The following is a 17,655-nucleotide window of genomic DNA, read 5'->3' as shown; positions in this document are numbered from 1 at the left end:
TTAAAATATTTTCCCAGCATTTTGCCTTAAACATGCAAATAACAGAAAAAAGCAACAGTCCTGATAATAAATAAAATTAAAAACTAATATAACAGAACTGAACAAAAATGATCAATCTGTGATTTAATTCGTAAAACCTTTGCTTTTATTACAGCCATCAGTCTGTTTAAAACTAGCTCTACCAGCTTTACACACCTATTTTGCAAAATATTTGCTCTTTCCTTCTTGTAGAATCGTTCGAATTGAATCAGATGTATTGGTGGAAGGCAATGGACTGCTCTCTCCAAGTCTGTCTTGATTTAAGTCAAGGCTCTGACTTGGTCACTCAAGGACATTCACCTCCCACCCTTAAGCCACTGTGTTGTTTTATTAGTGATGTAGGGTCATAGGGGAACAGCGGTAGCCTAGTGGATAGAGGTTTGGGCTATCAATCTTAAGATTGTTGGTTCGATTTCAGGTTATGCAATGCAGCCACAGTTGGGCTTTTGAGCAAGGCCCTTATCCCTCTCCAGGGGCACCGTGACCCTGCACTCTGACCCCAGCTTCCAAAGCTGGGATATATGGAAAAATTATTTCATTGTACCCTACATGTATAAAAAAAGCTTGCACAGACCGACCAGTCTCAGCCATAAACACTTATAAGTCCTTCAACGTTGCCATTAGCTGCTTGGTAGCGTTCCTGATTAATATCCTCATGTCTTTCAGTTTGAAGAGACAGCCTAAACTAGGCAAGTTGTTAATAGTGCCATACACTTAGTTTCTTAATTATGCTCTGAATGGTGCTCAAAGGGACAGTTTAAGTATCAGTCTTGTTCCCTTTCACAACTTTCTCCCACAGCTCTTTCCACAGCACCTTTTTGCTCAAGGCATATCATTTGTGTTACCATCCATTGCTAGTAGTGGAATCCTTAAGGAACAGCAAATTTTATTATAATGTAATTAAAAGCACTGCAGTTGATGTCAGATGGGGCCATTTTGCCTGGTGTGTGGTTTGGAAGATGATTGGTTGGAGCTGAGCAAATATTTCATGGTTACTCTGAGGAGATGTTCAGTAAACTTCTTATTATTATTATAAGACTTAGTAGTATTAGTAGGATTTTTATTTATGCATTCTGCAAATTGTGAATTAGTGAATTAATGCACTTGGGATATAAAAATGCAGATTTATCAGTGACCCAAATTAGAATAGATCTCATGATGGTGTGTGTGTGTGTGTGTTATGGCTATCAACATAGCAGTCTCACTTACAGCCAATGTCGCTGAAGACGTAGGCGCCCATGTAGGAGAACATAAGCACAGAGATGGGCAGAGCACAGTCGGACAAAATTTCCCTTATTTTTGCATGTAAAAAGGGACTGAACAAAAGAAAAGAAAATGTGTCAAAACATTTCATACTATAAGCCATATAAATGTGTATCTGTATAAACGCATGTGTTGAAGTCTTACCTTCTTTTAAACTGGTAGAGTGTGTACCCGACCCACAAGGTGCCCAGCATGAGTAGCAGGCAGAGCAGAGGTCGGGCCCGTGTGCACAGAATAAAGGATTCTGGGAGTGAAACTAATCCTGCAGCCGTCAGGTTTATCTCTCCTACAGACAACCCTGCACTTATTCTATTCAACTCCTCCACGCTGCCATTGGCTAGTGTTGGAGGGTGGTAGTACTTATCGAAGACTAAAAAAGACATCACATTATCAGTTATACAGGACAAAGTGGTGGTCAAACATGAGAATAAAATAAAGTACTGTCATTTTTTATGGTTTTAATGAATCTACTAAGGAACAACTTTGGTGAGACATTTCATAACATCTGTCTTATTCAAAATATGTCTATGGCTGGGGTGTACTGGATTTAGTTATAGATAGGGCCCTACCAAATTCACAGGAAAATGTGCTTAATTTCAAGTCTTAGATTTCATGAATTTTTAAAGAAAAGTGGTTGGGAGTTTTCCAAACTTAGTTGCCCAAGTAGTGTTTCTCGCTGCTTTAGACTTCGACATCTTGGACATTTTGTCTAACCGATTTCTAGTGTAACCGAGCATCTTTAAAGTTTGCTTTATTATTAAAGCATAATACTGGCTTGTTCCTTTGAGGCGCAGCATAGACTACAGAGAGATAATCACGTGTGGAGAGAAGCACACTTTTCCATTGATTATGGAATCCCCAAAGTGACAAAATGCACTCAATAAGTAAACACATACATCAAACATTGTCAGCACACTACACCACAGGAAAGTCTGTTACACTAACTTAATTGCTGTATGATTGATAACACCGCCTCATATTGCCTCATACTTAAATCGCAAAACACAAACATAAATTTTTTTTACCCCAATTCCCCCCCCCCCCCCCCCTTATCTAGTCATGTCCAATTACCCTGATTGCGTCCTCTATACTGATTCGACCCTTCACCGCTGACTGAGGACTTTACCACCTGAGCGGCTCACAAACATACATTTTGAATTTCACAGCAAACTGCATATTACACGGAACACGTCTCATTTCATGGTCCGTGATGCGATTTTTATGGCAGTGAATTAGGTAGGGCCTTAGTTATAGATTTCTAAACAGCTGTCCATTTATTGTGAGTTATGAGAAAATAAGTTTCTGTTCCTTTCTCAGAACAAGGTAATTGCACATTCTCTTTAGAAGCACTGCATAGCCATTAACTAAAACAATGCTTATTTTAATATGGTAGCTTATCTTGCTGTTAGTTAATGACATTACAAAGTGTAGAACTGTGAGAACATAATTTTATCCAATAGTATACTGTACATGTAAGTGTGTATCAAAACAACATGGAGACACTTACTCTTGACCGTGCCTTTAAGAGCATCTGCTACAAAAGCAATTGAAATAAACAGAGCTATCACCTCCTCTATTGACCTATAAGCAAAAACAAAAGAAACATACATTATATCAGTCATCTATGGCTGTTCGAGAGTAATTGTGTAAGGATGTGCGTATAGCAAGTGTGTATTGGTGTTTGAGAACCTGACCTTTTAAAGAGCTTCACAAGTAGACTAAGATTGAAGACACCTCCAATGATGAGGAATAAGCTGCTCCACAGTCCAATGCAAGCATAAAATGCTGCAAAGTCCAGCTTGTAATCATCACAGATGCCTCTGATTACTGCATACAAACAACATGCAGTTGCAAAACTGAATTGATGAAATATACTATACATGTTCTGTTGTTTTGAATTTGTGTTATTACAGGAGATTTGAGCCCAGTAATACCTTAGTAAGAACCTATATTTTTATGGATGAGCTGTACTTGAGTTATGTTAGAACTAGAGATGGGACAGTCGATCGGCTACGAATCGGTATCGGCCGATTTTTAATCAAAATATGCTATCGGCAATATTTCCTAAAAGTAGCCGATCCGATCGTGTGATATATAAAGATCACGTTAAGTTAACAGCTCAGTGGATTGATCCAGACTTTGAGCTACGAAGCACCAACCATCACATCACCATTCATCAACAATCGTACAGAAACCACAGTGAAAGCTCTTACGATGTAATTTTGCTGATTGTAATATTTACTTTAAAAAGATAATTCAACCCGGTCACATCTGAGTCGATTCTATCAGCACGTTATATAAACTCCTGGTTCACTTTGGTAAATCGTAAGCGGTTCTTACTTGTGATGTAGATGAGAACAGAAGACGTTACAGAGCCAATCCGAGGCAAAAGTTTATTAATTACCAAATTCGTTAGTTCCGGATCATCTGCTGAACTTTTAGAAAACTTTTAGCTCCTTAGACGGAACGAGTCTGACTCGGTTACAGATCTGTGGTAATAGCAGTTTAATTAAGCTTTTTAATGAAGCTTTTTAATGTAAGAGAGTCACACAAAATGTTCTGTAGTAGTTGGTGTTTATTTAAAACCCCGACATTTAATTAATAACAGTAAACACGGAGAGATAACTGAGAAGAGAAACTTACGCTTCACATAAAAACGAATCAACTCATGAATCAATGAATCACTTATAGCGATACTGTGAACAAAGCGTATCTTCTAAAGGCACAAACACACACACACGCGCGCTGCTCTGGTTTATCTTTACTGTGAGGCTCTTTTTAAGTGTATTTACTGCTAACCCCCTTCCCCCCCCCCCCCCTTCCCGATCGGAATCGGCTATCGGCCGATGTCCCTGAAAGGAGATCGGAATCGGTGCCAAAAACCCCAATCGGTCCATCTCTAGTTAGAACAGCAAGAGATCTTAAAGAAATCTTGGCATTCAGGTCCTCTACTCCAGTGTCATTTGCTGCTATGAGTTTGAAAGAAAGAGCTCTGCAAAACCTGAGTGCTCATGGGAAGAGACTCATCACACAGTCAGAGTAAGCTTCCAGTTTATTGTATGAAGGTGGGAGTTTAAATAGATGGAGATAACAAGTGCACGTGAGAATGTGAGCCTGTGTCCAAGCTTGGTGGAATTTTAATGTTAGCAGGGACCAAAGAGAATTATTTTCAAGCAGAACCAAGTTCATTGTTAGAGGTGTTGGGGTTGTTTAACATTCAGAGAAAGAGGCAGGTTCTGTGGTTAAGTATTACTGAAATGAGCACCTCTGTTGTAACACGGAGGTCAGAGGAGAAGGACAAGTTACCAAAAGTTTATGGACACCTTGATATTTTACCTAACAAGTTATAATAGGGGTTTTAACCCCATCGTCATAATACCTTTGTGAGAGTCTGTATTCCCATGGATAATCTGAATTTGAGTTGTGATGGGTTCTGAGCTATCTCTGACAAGGTGTGTTGATGTAGGTATTTGTGTAAGAGAGTTACACTTATCAACACGGTAGCAGTCAATCAATTTCTATAAGGAACACCTTGAGATTGGAAAAAACCCCAACAGACTCAAAACAGGTGGCTAACTGTAAGTAGAGGAAAACCACAATAGTCTCAAAACATGTGGAGTATGGAAAAACCCCAACAAACTCCACAACATTGGACTATAAGTATGGGAAGCTCTCGACAGACTTTAAAAAATATCCAGCCAGACATGAACCATTTGTTGTAAACAGAAACTGATACTGCTAACTAGATGACAAATCAACAAATGATAGAAGCCTGAAACTTATTCCACTTCTGACACCATCCCCAAAATACCTTCATGGGACCATGTTGCTATCTGTAACAACCCAGTTCTTGGCAAAAGATGAAAAGACCCTCAAAACAAGCTTGGGACAGCAATGCATGTCACACTGCCTTTGAGACAATTCGCTCTCCCAGGAAGGTTCCATATACCCCTTTTCCACCAACGCGGATCCGGCTCCGTTCCAGTTCGTGAACTTGATTTTGAACCGGTTCCGCGTGTTTCCACAGAAAAAAAGAGGTTCCAGACAGTGAACTAGCGTTCTAATCTGGCACCACAGAATACTTGTTTTTTCAGCGCGAACCGTGATGTCATTGGTGGGGGTGTCAAAGTGTAGAGGTTTGGGTGCTTTCATATGAGAAGCTACTAAACTGCTTTAGTGCTAAACTTCCATCTTTTAAAGTTCACCTGATTAAATTTTGATATTCGCTGATATTTTCAAAGAGATGAACTGTGTGATATGACGTAGTAAAAGTGACCCGGACAGAACGAAAAACGCTTAACGTGAAAAATAAAGCGTAACATGGCTTGTTGTACTAAAATGAGCAATGAATTTAGGCAGTACAGAACACTTATAACCAGTAATAATGGAGTGTGTTTCTATGTAGTACTTTTAGTACATTAAGCCACGTTACGTTTTTTTTACGTAAAGCTTTTTTCGACTCTCCCGAGAAGCGGATTCAGAACCCCGAGCTGCAAAACCACCACACGTGAAGTTAATACAGCTAAACACAGATACATGTGGATCTTTTAGACTGGATTTGATGGTTATTTCACACAAATGGATGTTCGTGTCGTGGAACTTTAGTGATGTTTTATCGCTCAAGCCGAGCTCTGAGCAGAGCGGCTATTTGCGCCGAGGGTCGCGGTGAGAGCGAAGCGCAAAACGATTCTCACGTCAATGAACTAAAAAAAACAACTGCGACAAACACATCTACGTCTTCTTACTACCAATAGTTGAGCGATGCTTTTTGCATAAAAACGAACATCTGTAACAACAGCACAAATGCTCGCACATAACCTACACGCTCCGCCATCACATCACTACTCTTTACTTTCGTTGTGTAACGCCAATCGTTGATGGCGTATGCTTGGTTTCCAAATACTAGTGGAAACGCGGGTCGGTTCTTCACAAAACACCAAGGTTCGAAGAAACCTGAATAGAACCGGTTTAAAAACCAAGGAACTTTTGGTGGAAAAGCACTAACAGTAAGGCCGAAAGAACCACAAAGTTTTTCCCATGAAAAGATAAAGGTATGCTGGAATCCCCCATCAAAAGAAAAATGTAGCAAGCCTGGTCACACCATTTCAGAGAAAAAGCAGGTTGCCAAACTGCAGAGCTTTTTAGTCTGTAAGGGAGAAACCGCGATGTATAGAAATCCTCCCACATGGAGCAAATCAACTCTTAACAAGGTGCAAGTGACTTGTCAGTTAAAAGGAACTAAATATTACATAACCATAACAGAAGATATACTTTATTTGTTATATATATAAGGACCCAAGAGTGGCTGCATAGCAGAGCCTGGATTTGAACTGCCAATCTTCCGGTTGATAGCCTAAAGCCCTACCCACTAGGCTACCCAACAGGCATGGCAGATGAGGCAAGATTCTGGAACAGAGCCCAGATGGAGCTGGACTTGTTACAAAAAGACTGGGTAAATATGCATTAAATTCCTAAAACTAAAATAAAAAGGTCTCTTAGCTGTGTTAATAAATACTTAAATAGAAGGGTGTGAAAGCAAATACTGCATTTTTAGAAACTATAAACCTAAGAATGTAATACACTAGTGCTATGCCAGTGTAAAAAAGTAGGGTAGTAATGTTCTATGATCAGTTTCTACACCTTTTTTCAAATTTGTTAGGCTGAATGAAATGAGGCACCAAGCTTTACTAAGCCTACAGGACTTGAGTTTGGCATCTGTGGTATATATGGTAGGTTTATTTACTGTTTATATACAGGCTTGTTATAGCTACCCATGCTGGAGGCCCAAAGTGAATTAGCTTGTTTTTTTCATGACTTACTGTGTGGGTTAGGCTATTGATTCAAGTAGAAGAAAGCAAATAAATGGTCTGCTGTTGATTTTAAAAGCGGTCTCTGCATGTGCATTCTGTTTCTGATGTCTCTCAAAATAATGACTTTGAAAGAAACAATTCCATTGAAGCGGATTATCACAATGCTAAAATATTAAACGAGTGCCAAAAATTGGTTCAAATCAACTGCCTGACAAACGGTGGGTATTGATTTGGAGTTTCTTGCTTTGTTTGCAGCTTTAAAAGTCTGCCACACAATTTTGTACTGTTTCTGTTGGAATTTGAAGACCTGGCTTGTGAGACAGTTTTTTTTTTTTTTAAATCATTTCCACATTATGTCATTAAATATTTACATTTACATTAAAATTTCTGATGTATGATGGAAATTTGTTAAGAATCAGTATAACAGTGCAATGAATTTTACTGAAAAACAGTGTTTGTGGAAAAACACAAAATGCCACATCCCAACTGTAAAGCATGGTGTTGGTAGCATCCTAATTTGGGGCTGCTTTGCTGTGCAAGAGTATAACTTTTACTGGAAATGCCATGTTAATTGTCCATCATCTGACATAAACAAAACACACAAGCAAGTTTATGCAGAATGTGTTTGTGAATAATAACTAAATAAGGAACAATATTTTGTAATATTACTCTAACGGGCCCACCTGAGAGCAGATTACAGTATCATGCTCATCTGCCATGCCATTAATATGCAGCAGGAGGACATGATGACTCATAGTCTCTGCGCCTCACTAAGATGAAACTGCTTTTATTTAATCACAGTTTGCCTCCCACAGAGTTGCTGGCTTCTCTTTCTCCTTTGAAACCGTGATGCTGGCGTTAATGCCAGTGGTGACAACCAGTTCTCATTCTGGTTCTATCCCTTTCTGCCTGGTATCTTCACTACGGGCTGCACATTTTCTTTTGATAGCTTTTGATTTATCTTGATATATGTATATTGTCAAATACACAACACTCCATCTTTCAACTCTGGCACTTAGAACTTGAATAATTCAAGTAGTTCACCTGTAAATGTTACAGGTATGACTGTGTGAATGTGTGTGTTGGGGGGGGGTTATTACTGAATTACTATATTACTGTGGAATGCTTCATGTTGTCTGTTACTGTGCACTGTTGTAACCAAAAAAATCATTTCATGTATGTGTGAGCATACTTAGCCAATGAAGCAAGACATTTTGTTTCTCTCTGGTGGCTGTTCCCGTTTTTAGTGGTCGCCACAGTGGATCTGGTCTTCATCCCAGACTTAGCATTGTTTTATGCTGTATGCCCTGTCTAACAGAACCCTCCCTACTTTTGTCCAGGCTTGGGACCGGCACTGAGAGTACACTGACAAGTGCACCTTCCAGTGGCAAAGATATACCCAGTGTATAGGAGAAGGCAAAGTATTTAGCAAGACAGCACCTGTATCTGGTCTGTACAAATACTTATCACATAATCCAATTTGATACAATATTATGGTCAGGTCAGGTCAAGTCAAGTCAAGTTGAATTTATTTGTATAGAGCTTTTTACAATAGACATTGTCTCATATCAACTTCACAGACCGGATATTCCGCTAGCACACCAGCGCTGAGATTCTGAACTCCTAAGTTCGTAACTCAATGTTGAGACTGGTTGGCTGGGTGCCATCTAGCAGGCATAATTGGCAGTGCCTGTAGCAGACACGGTTCTGCTGGGCGGGATGGCGGACTATGTGGGTGGGGTCTTCGAAAACGCTGTGTAAGAACCCTGATTGGCAGATAGAGAGGCGCCTGTGCAGAGTGTATAGGTAAAAAAAGGCTTCCGGTAAGGGCTGCATGTGGGTCGGAGGAGGCGTGAGCAGCAGTATACCCTCCCCGACTGCAAATCAGGGATCCCCCAGCAGCGGAAGACAAATTGGGAGAAAATGCATAAATAAATTGAAAAATAAAAAATAAAAAAATTATTTTAATCAGCATGGACCCACCCTCCTTGGGTGAAACCTCCTTATGTTGACTTCCTTATAATCCATTAATAGTTTTGGTAACATGGGTCGGTGTATAAAGAAACTTGATTCCAATATGGTGCAGCTAGTGTTCTGTTTTCAAACCTTTATTGGTTTGTTTTATGTGTGTGTTTATCTATTTTGCAAATTAACAATGTCATTCCAACCCCTTTTTTTAATTTCAAGAACAAAAAACGTTTTTTTCACATACTGTTCCAAGCATTGTTCCTAGAACAGAGAGGTAATCAGTCAGTTCGGTTCATCAACAGGAACCCACATGCAAGGCTCTTTGATTGGAAGAGGCGAACCTCTAAGCTTGCCTAAACAAACTGCAGCTATGTTGGCTTGTCCGCCTTCTGGTTCAGAGTGAGAAATCCTTGCTGCAGCAAACAGAGCTCTAATTCTACACACAGGCTCATTACTCAGTCAGAAAGTGAAGTAAACAACTCGCACACAAATGAGATGAGTGTGAACATTTGTGTGGGTGGAGGTGGGTTGGGGTGGCACTGCACATATGTGTTTGTTTGAATTGATGTGTACATGGAGTAGCACTGTTTATATATGTGTGTTAGTGTGTGTGTGTGTGTGTGTGTGTGTGTGTGTGTGTGTGTGTGTAGGAAAATTATCCATACCACTGATGAAGATGGCAATGGGTGCAGTAGTTAAGGGAATCACCAAAGGGGAACCAGCACATAGAGAATAGATGATTCCACCTATACTCTGGCCAATAATTGTCTTCTGAACATCTAATGCACACAGAAAAAATCATTAGTCCTTTAAATATTGCACTAAAATAATGCATAAATGACAGTTAAACAGACAATTTATTGTATAAAATAAAAAAAAAACTATAAAATAATTAATATGTATGTAATATTAATTTAAACTACATACACCTACAATCTTATTTTAATCAGTTTATACTATACTATAACTATACTATAACTATACTATACTAGGGTTACTGAGCACCAAATGATCCTAAATGTACCAGTCTACTGAACTATTAATAAAAACCAATATTATTATTATTATTATTAGGATTTTAACATCATGTTAACAACATAATTCATCTGTTCACGTTCAATGTCAAACACAGTCATGGACTATTTTGTATCTCCAATTTACCTCACTCACATGTCTTTGGACTGTGGGAGGAAACCAGAGCTAATGAGGGAACCCACAGAGACACAGGGAGAACATGCAAACTCCACACAGAGAGAACCGACTCGTGTTTTTTTTTCTTTTAAATAAATTGCTTCTGGCGGCACGGTGACTCGATGCGTAGCACTGTCGCCTCACAGCAAGAAGTCCTGGGTTCGATCCTTAGGAGGGGTGGTCCGGGTCCTTTCTGTGCAGAGTTTGCATGTTCTCCCCGTGTCTGCGTGGGTTTCCTCCGGGAGCTCCGGTTTCCTCCCACAGTCCAAAAACATGCAGTCAGGTTAATTGGAGACACTGAATTGCCCTATAAGTGAATGTGTGTGTATGTGTGTCTGCCCTGCGATGGACTGGCGTCCCGTCCAGGGTGTTACTGTGTGCCTTGCGCCCATTGAAAAGCTGGGATAGGCTCCAGCAACCCCCAACCCTCCCACCCCCAAACTGGATAAGCAGATAAGAAAATGAATGAATGAATGAATAAATTGCTTCTGGTTATTAAGTAATATAAGTGAATGAATATAAAGGTCAGACTTATTTATGAATTTATGTTCTAAACACATATTTTTTAATTATTTAGCTGAGATATTACATACATATAGAAAATATCAAATACACACATACAAAAAAATCATAAATGTATCAGTACTTTGTTTCAGGTAACATCACATAAAGAATTAATACAGCAGCACTGGGAAACTAATAAAAAACTTGGTATGACATTTAAAGATTTAATATTTTAAACTGTTCAGTGTTTAATGGTTGGGACTTTTTTTTCTCCAGAATTTGACCTTTTAGTTTGAGTGCATGAATATCATGACACAGGAACAGTATTAAAGTACAGTGTTTATGGATGGACAATTAATTAGAACTTTGAGATTATTACATGAAACCTCTTTACTCAGCTGGTACATTGGTTTTTTAAAAACTCTGAGCTATGAGGTCTGAATGGTGCATCATAATGCTTTTAAATTATGAAGTGCTTCTGTGTTGTCTATTATTTCTGTCTATTATTAGAATAGAGGCATCTTTTTCACATGCTGCACAAAACATTCCTTTCGGCACAAGGCCTTTATAAATACTCCACAATCGCTACACAAGAGATTCAGTTAATGCTTATAAATGTATCATCTTTTACCCTTCAAATAAGTTGTGTTACCTTGGTAACATGTCTTAAAATGTAGACAATTGGTGAACAATATTGCATGATTTATCATAAGTGTTCACTTGTACAGTCTGCATTAACTGCTGTTGCTAAATGACAGAGGAAATTTGCAGGCTGAGTGTGGTTGTTGTGTGGTAGCACAAGGTTTAAAGAGTCAGCAAATGGCCCCTGAGCAAGGTCTTTAACCCTCAGTTGCTCAAACTGTATCAGTCATAAATGTAAGTCGCTTTGGATAAAAGCTTCTGCTAAATGCTGAAAATGTAAATGTAAACGTACCATCCTTTAGAATTGTCATTAAGGGCTGCTGCGATTGGTCGACCTAGTCAGTGACGTTGACGCTAAAATTGCATCGAAGTCAATATTTTAAGTTGATGCATTGTTTTTAAAACTATGTTTATAAATGATCCTTTTTAATTTTAGTATTTGGTCCAGTCACTGGTTGGCAGAATTAAGCGCAGTCTTTAAAAAATGCCGTCTGCAGCAGTCAGAGGCCAAATGTAGAGAACTTTCAAAGAAAAGCTAAAAGTTTTCCAAGAGCCAAATCATCAAAAGTTTGGGAATACTAACAACTGCCACAAAACAACAAGGTGGTTTGTACACTGTGCAAAGCTTTGATGGTACCACAGCAGCACTAGTGCGATGTTGAACGTCTATATTGTTTCATTACACGTCTTAATCACGGAGATCTTGGAATATCGTATTCCTTAGTGAGTTCAGTTAGGGCGCATGAGATGCGGCAAAACTCTTACTGCTATATTGTTTCATTAAGCTTCTTAATAGTGGAGATCTCGGAATATGGTATTTCTTAGCAAGTTCAGTTAGACCGCTGCACACTTTGTTGCGTTGGGCTCACGATTTTTGCGGTTGCTGCAAAAAGCTTCTCATGTAAAACACTTACCACTTTGTTTACATCGCTTAGAATGTGAAGTAATTTTTGAGTGAATGTGTTGGTTAAAATTTGTCGTTACTGTACGTTGGACTTAATGAGACGTGGCTACCTCTAACTATTTTATTTCTGCTTTAAGTTTAAGCACTTTGCTTTGTGTACAGAATGCCATAAACACATGCTGCACTTTGTTTAATATGGAGCACTTGAGAATTTGATAATATGGACATAAACCCTGTTTACATTTAGTTTTGTGCCGTATTATTATGCAATACAGTTAAAATAAAAGAAGCTTAAATGAGATTCTGAATTAATTTAATTTTTATCGACTAATCGATAAAATAGTCTATAGATTAATCGATAGAAAAATAGTCGTTAGTGGCAGCCCTACTATTTCTTTCACGCCCTGGTATAGTCATTAGCTATTTTAATCACACCATGGTATTGTCATTAGTTATGCTTGTCAATAGCTATTTTTGTCTTTAGCAAATATTTAAATTGCCATGTTTTTTTTATGCCAAATGCCCTTCTATTTATACAGGCTTGAGATCAGCACCAAGAGTGAACTGATATGTGGCTGAGTTCACATAACACATGCACATTCTGGATTTATGAGCCCAGCCTGGGATTCGAACCTCTGGAATTCAGGCACTACAGTTACCAGCAGCATTGTTCTTTATGCCTTTATGCCACACAAGCTCACAAAATAGTTTACTAGTTTTATAAAAATAAAATCTACAAAACTTCCCTATATAACTGAATACACTGCCTATTGTCATTACATTAACCAGTACTATATGATCATTAAAGGATGTATGTGTGCTTGAGTGGTGCTCTAACCCAGTGGAGATCTGGGATAGAATCTAAGTGATGCTATCGGCCGGCCCGGACATCTACACAGGCATGATTGGCCAATATTTTTAAGGTAGGAGGTATTCAAAATACATTCTTCAAATGAATAAATCAACTCTATATAATACTCATTCATAATTCACGTCCATAATACTATAAATTCAATAGATATGGTCCACTGAAGACCTACTGCTTTTGGTTGACTTTGACTGATACTGGTTCAATTAATAGAGTAAAATGTATAATTATTATAAATATAACACACTGATAAGACGTAACATTAAAACCACCTTCTTGTTTCTACACTCACTGTCCATTTTATCAGCTCCACTTACCATATAGAAGCACTTTGTAGTAACTACAATTACTGACTGTAGTCCATCTATTTCTCTACATATCTTTTTAGCCTGCTTTCACCCTGTTCTTCAATGGTCAGGACCCCCACAGAGCAGGTATTATTTAGGTGGTGGATCATTCTTAGCACTGCAGTGACAATGACATGGTGGTGGTGTGTTAGTGTGTGTTGTGCTGGTATGAGTGTCAGAGTCAGAGACGATCTCTCATCTTTTGCTGCTGTTTAAAATTGGTCATCTTCTAGACCTTCAGCAGTGGTCACAGGACGCTGTCCACGGGGCGCTGTTGGCTGGATATATTTCTGGTTGGTGGACTATTCTCAGTCCAGCAGTGACAGTGAGGTGTTTAAAAACTCCATCAGCATTGCTGTGTCTTATCTACTCATACCAGCACAACACACACTAACACACCACCACCATGTCAGTGTCACTGCAGTGCTGAGAATGATCCACCACCCAAATAATACCTGCTCTGTAGTGGTCCTGGGAGAGTCCTGCATTTAAAGAACAGCATGAAAGGGGCTAACAAAGCATGCAGACAAACAGATGGACTACAGTCAGTAATTGTAGAACTACAAAGTGCTTCTATATGGTAAGTGGAGCTGATAAAATGGACAGTGAGTGTAGAAACAAGAAGGTGGTTTTAATGTTATGGCTGATCGGTGTAAATGCTTAACAAAGCAAAGCTCTGTAATTCTTACCTATTTCTCCTCCTGTACTCTCATCATTGAGTGAACCGAATGCAATGGCAGGAAGTAGAACAGCAATGTAGAGAAAAATAGACGTCGTCATGTACTTCACTAGTGCTTTATTGTTGCCCACAATACCTAAAACACACACACACACACAATCATATACACAACTATTATTTTATCATTATTTTTTAATTTAGTCTTTTACTGTCAGGTGTGTATTTGTGTTAATGCATCTTTTTCGGCACCCAATTACCATCAGTAAAGTCTGATGTATAGAAAGGCAGGCGACGACAAAGATCCTCATAGATGCCTCTGCCCACTCTGAAAAAATCTCTACACTACAGAGGAACAGAGAAAAAAAGCACAATTATACACATTCGGTATACCAAACATAGAGAGTGATATACTGTAGAGGGAAAAACACAGGACTACACACACAAGCACTGATCACATCGACGATCTCACACACACACACACACGAAGACTCCTGCACGATCACAAGCAAAAACCTAAACACAAGCTGCACCCATGCTACCAGAACAGTTCACACTGCGCAAAGGAGAAGAAACTGTTCAAGCGGTCAAATAAGCAAGCACACTTATACAGTCATAAATACTCAGAAACACTTTCTACAAAACAGACAATCAGCTCCAGAATTATAGCTACCCCTGGTAAAGATGTATGTGTAGTTAACTAGCATAATCTCACACTGAAAATATATACTTTTTTCTGTCGCTGCTTATGTACATAGGGGTCGCATACCAGTTCTATACACTAACACAGTGGTCCCCAGTGGGTCATTTATTACCGGGCCGCACAGAAAGAATAAATAATTAGAGATCGCTACAAGAGCAATTACATTTCCAAAACTCTTTGGGTGTTATTGTCCCCAATCACCACTAGGTGGGAGCAGCGCCTCGTTGCAAATTCATACTGATTTTCCATTCTATAGTTCTTCTATTTTAAATCCTCCCGCCCCCGCCGGTCCGTGAAATTATATCTTATATGAAACCGGTCCGTGGTGCAAAAAAGGTTGGGGAGCGCTGCACTAACAAGCGTGCTTTCCAAATGTCTAAGTTGTTTTGGCCCTGCATCCCCAGATCTCAGAAGTAGCAAGCTACTATAAAATATAAAATATAAAAAACCCTAAACTTAAAAAACTTTTGTTCTGTTTTACTAGCGGAAATATGAGATGACACAAGGCTACATCCCTTAGTCATTTATCAGTACAAAAATATTCAGAATTCAACAAATTAAATTACACAAAAATAAGTTTACCTTAATAAATCAGGAAATCAGCTACATTCCTAAAAAAAACTATTTTTGGGCAATAATTAAGAACTTAAAAACAAACAGAACTGTAATAAACCTGCTTGAGATAACATGTATACGTATCCCACCCCCATGTAGTCAGTAATTTGCATTTACATTTATGGCCTTCAGCGACTTGCAATTCAAGCAACTGAGGGTTAAGGGCTCTGCTCAGGGGCCCACCAGTGACAATGATGGCTTACATTAACAACATTCTGATCACTAGGATAGTAGATAAACCACTGAGCTACCACTGCCCTACCGGCTTGCTAAACGCTACTGGAACTTTGAAAGTAGATACTGTGGTCAGACACAGATGTTTTGGACTGTCTTTTTTCTTTTCTTTAAATGAACTGGTAATCTTTTTAGCATGCATGGCATCATGGGCCTAAAAAAACCTCCCTTTGCCAAACGACTGTGATCGGGTTATGGCTGGATTTTAAGTCTCCAAAAACACAAGAACGATTCACTAAGCAGAGAATAAAGCTTTCTGACATGCTGGTACCCTTGACATAAAGTCCATTGAAAAGATGTGGAATGAGCTAAAGAGAAGTGCTCAAGTAAGAGCAAGGGAGCCTAAAAGATCTGAAGAAATGTTGGATTTTGGAAGCTTTATGCTTTGGATTTTTGATTCTCTTTAGGCATTATAAGAGAAAACCTACTGCTGCTGGTAATGGAATGTTAAACAAGTAGTAAATATGATTAAACAGTACATTTACATTTACTCCATTTAGCAGACACTTTAATCCAAAGAGACTTACTGTACTGTGACAGTATACTGTCTAAGCAATTGAAAGTTAAGGGCCTTGCTCAAGGGCCCAAAACTGGCAACCTGGCAGTGGTGGGGTTTGAACCAGCAACATTCTGCTTACTAGTGCAGTACCTCACATGCTACTACAACTGCCCTATATTAAAATATTAGTAGTAAATATATGATGTGTTTTTATTTATTGAAAAGTAATGTACTTTAATTAAGGAAGAATTTTCAGCTTAAGAAAAGCTAATTAACCACACAGACATGTTTACCAATAATTTGATGAATATAAATACAGCCAAATACACAGACACACAAACACACACATAGAAGCACAAACATTTCCACCAGTGGTGTAACCGAGGCTGAAGTAGTGGGAGTACTGTGAGTAAATTGTGAGCACTGTGTGCATACGGCCTCAACTACACCACTGATATCCACTCCTAGTCTCGCTCGCCTACAGAAGCGCAGTTAAATCTCACTCACACAGAACCCCCTGCACAGCAGAGAGAGAGAGACAAGGTGAGTGGAGACTGCAGACTGGAGAGAGAAACAGCCCAGCGTTAGAAATACATCACTACAAGGTCACTACAAGGTTAGAGCATCAGAACAGCATTGGCAGAAACACTACAATGCAATGCTAATCTGCATCTATTTGAGCATTAGCTGGGAAATCAGCATAGATGTTGGTCAGTGCAGCATTGGAAAGCTTTAAAAGCATCACAAGGAAAAAATAGGGACCTGTCGGATCTGCAAAATTAAAATCTGAATGTTATGACCTTAAAATGAGGAAATAAACATTATTAAATGTGATCTGATTTGTATTTGATTTTGGCAGTTAACTGATAATTGAAATGCTCATGAAAACAGCACACTGATATAAAATCAAATTCAAGCCAGTATCATGTTGATTTATTTGGTGTGTCTGAGGTGTATTTGTAAGTGCCACCAGACACACCATGATGCTGATAAAGATAAACAGTCAATTAAGAGAAATGAATAATTATAAAATACATTTTGTCAGCTACCAGAAAATGAGGGGCGAGATACCAAATAAACAAAATTACTGAAACCCAGACCCCCCAAAAAATGCAGAGAGTGAACCCAAAGCACAGCCTGTAAATAACTGACAAAATCAAGTTTTTCTAAATAACTTGTACATGTAACAAAACTGCAGGATCTTTTTGAGTAACGGACCCCTTTGAGAATCTGGTAAAAGCAATGGACCCCTCTTTATTTGTTATGAGAGGCGAACTGAGGTTAATCACGCAGAGTATGAAACATTACGGGACATTACACTTAGATTCTATATTTTTAGTTTAGATTATTTTATATTAAAATTTTTATGTGACCCAGGGGGGCCATGTGCTC

The 17,655-nt window shown here is 38.8% G+C and overlaps 1 protein-coding gene across 4 annotated transcripts in view; it reads right to left on the bottom strand.

Moving 5' to 3' along the window:
- Positions 1-17,655, bottom strand: part of slc4a11 (solute carrier family 4 member 11) — a 141,649-nt gene that overhangs the window by 8,736 nt on the left and 115,258 nt on the right. For all 4 annotated transcript variants that reach the window (XM_062995081.1, XM_062995082.1, XM_062995084.1 and 1 more), the window contains exons 9-15: positions 14,473-14,557; positions 14,226-14,351; positions 9,746-9,859; positions 2,997-3,129; positions 2,810-2,883; positions 1,447-1,672; positions 1,249-1,355 (exon numbers count right to left, since the gene is read on the bottom strand). In XM_062995081.1, coding sequence (XP_062851151.1) covers positions 1,249-1,355; positions 1,447-1,672; positions 2,810-2,883; positions 2,997-3,129; positions 9,746-9,859; positions 14,226-14,351; positions 14,473-14,557 — 865 coding nt within the window. The remainder of the gene's footprint in view (positions 1-1,248; positions 1,356-1,446; positions 1,673-2,809; positions 2,884-2,996; positions 3,130-9,745; positions 9,860-14,225; positions 14,352-14,472; positions 14,558-17,655) is intronic.

The sequence above is a fragment of the Trichomycterus rosablanca genome, chromosome 5, assembly GCF_030014385.1.
Source record: "Trichomycterus rosablanca isolate fTriRos1 chromosome 5, fTriRos1.hap1, whole genome shotgun sequence".
NCBI classification, from domain to species: domain Eukaryota; kingdom Metazoa; phylum Chordata; class Actinopteri; order Siluriformes; family Trichomycteridae; genus Trichomycterus; species Trichomycterus rosablanca.
Note: the sequence above shows the minus strand (reverse complement) of the source record. Positions and strands in the feature narration are given on the sequence as shown.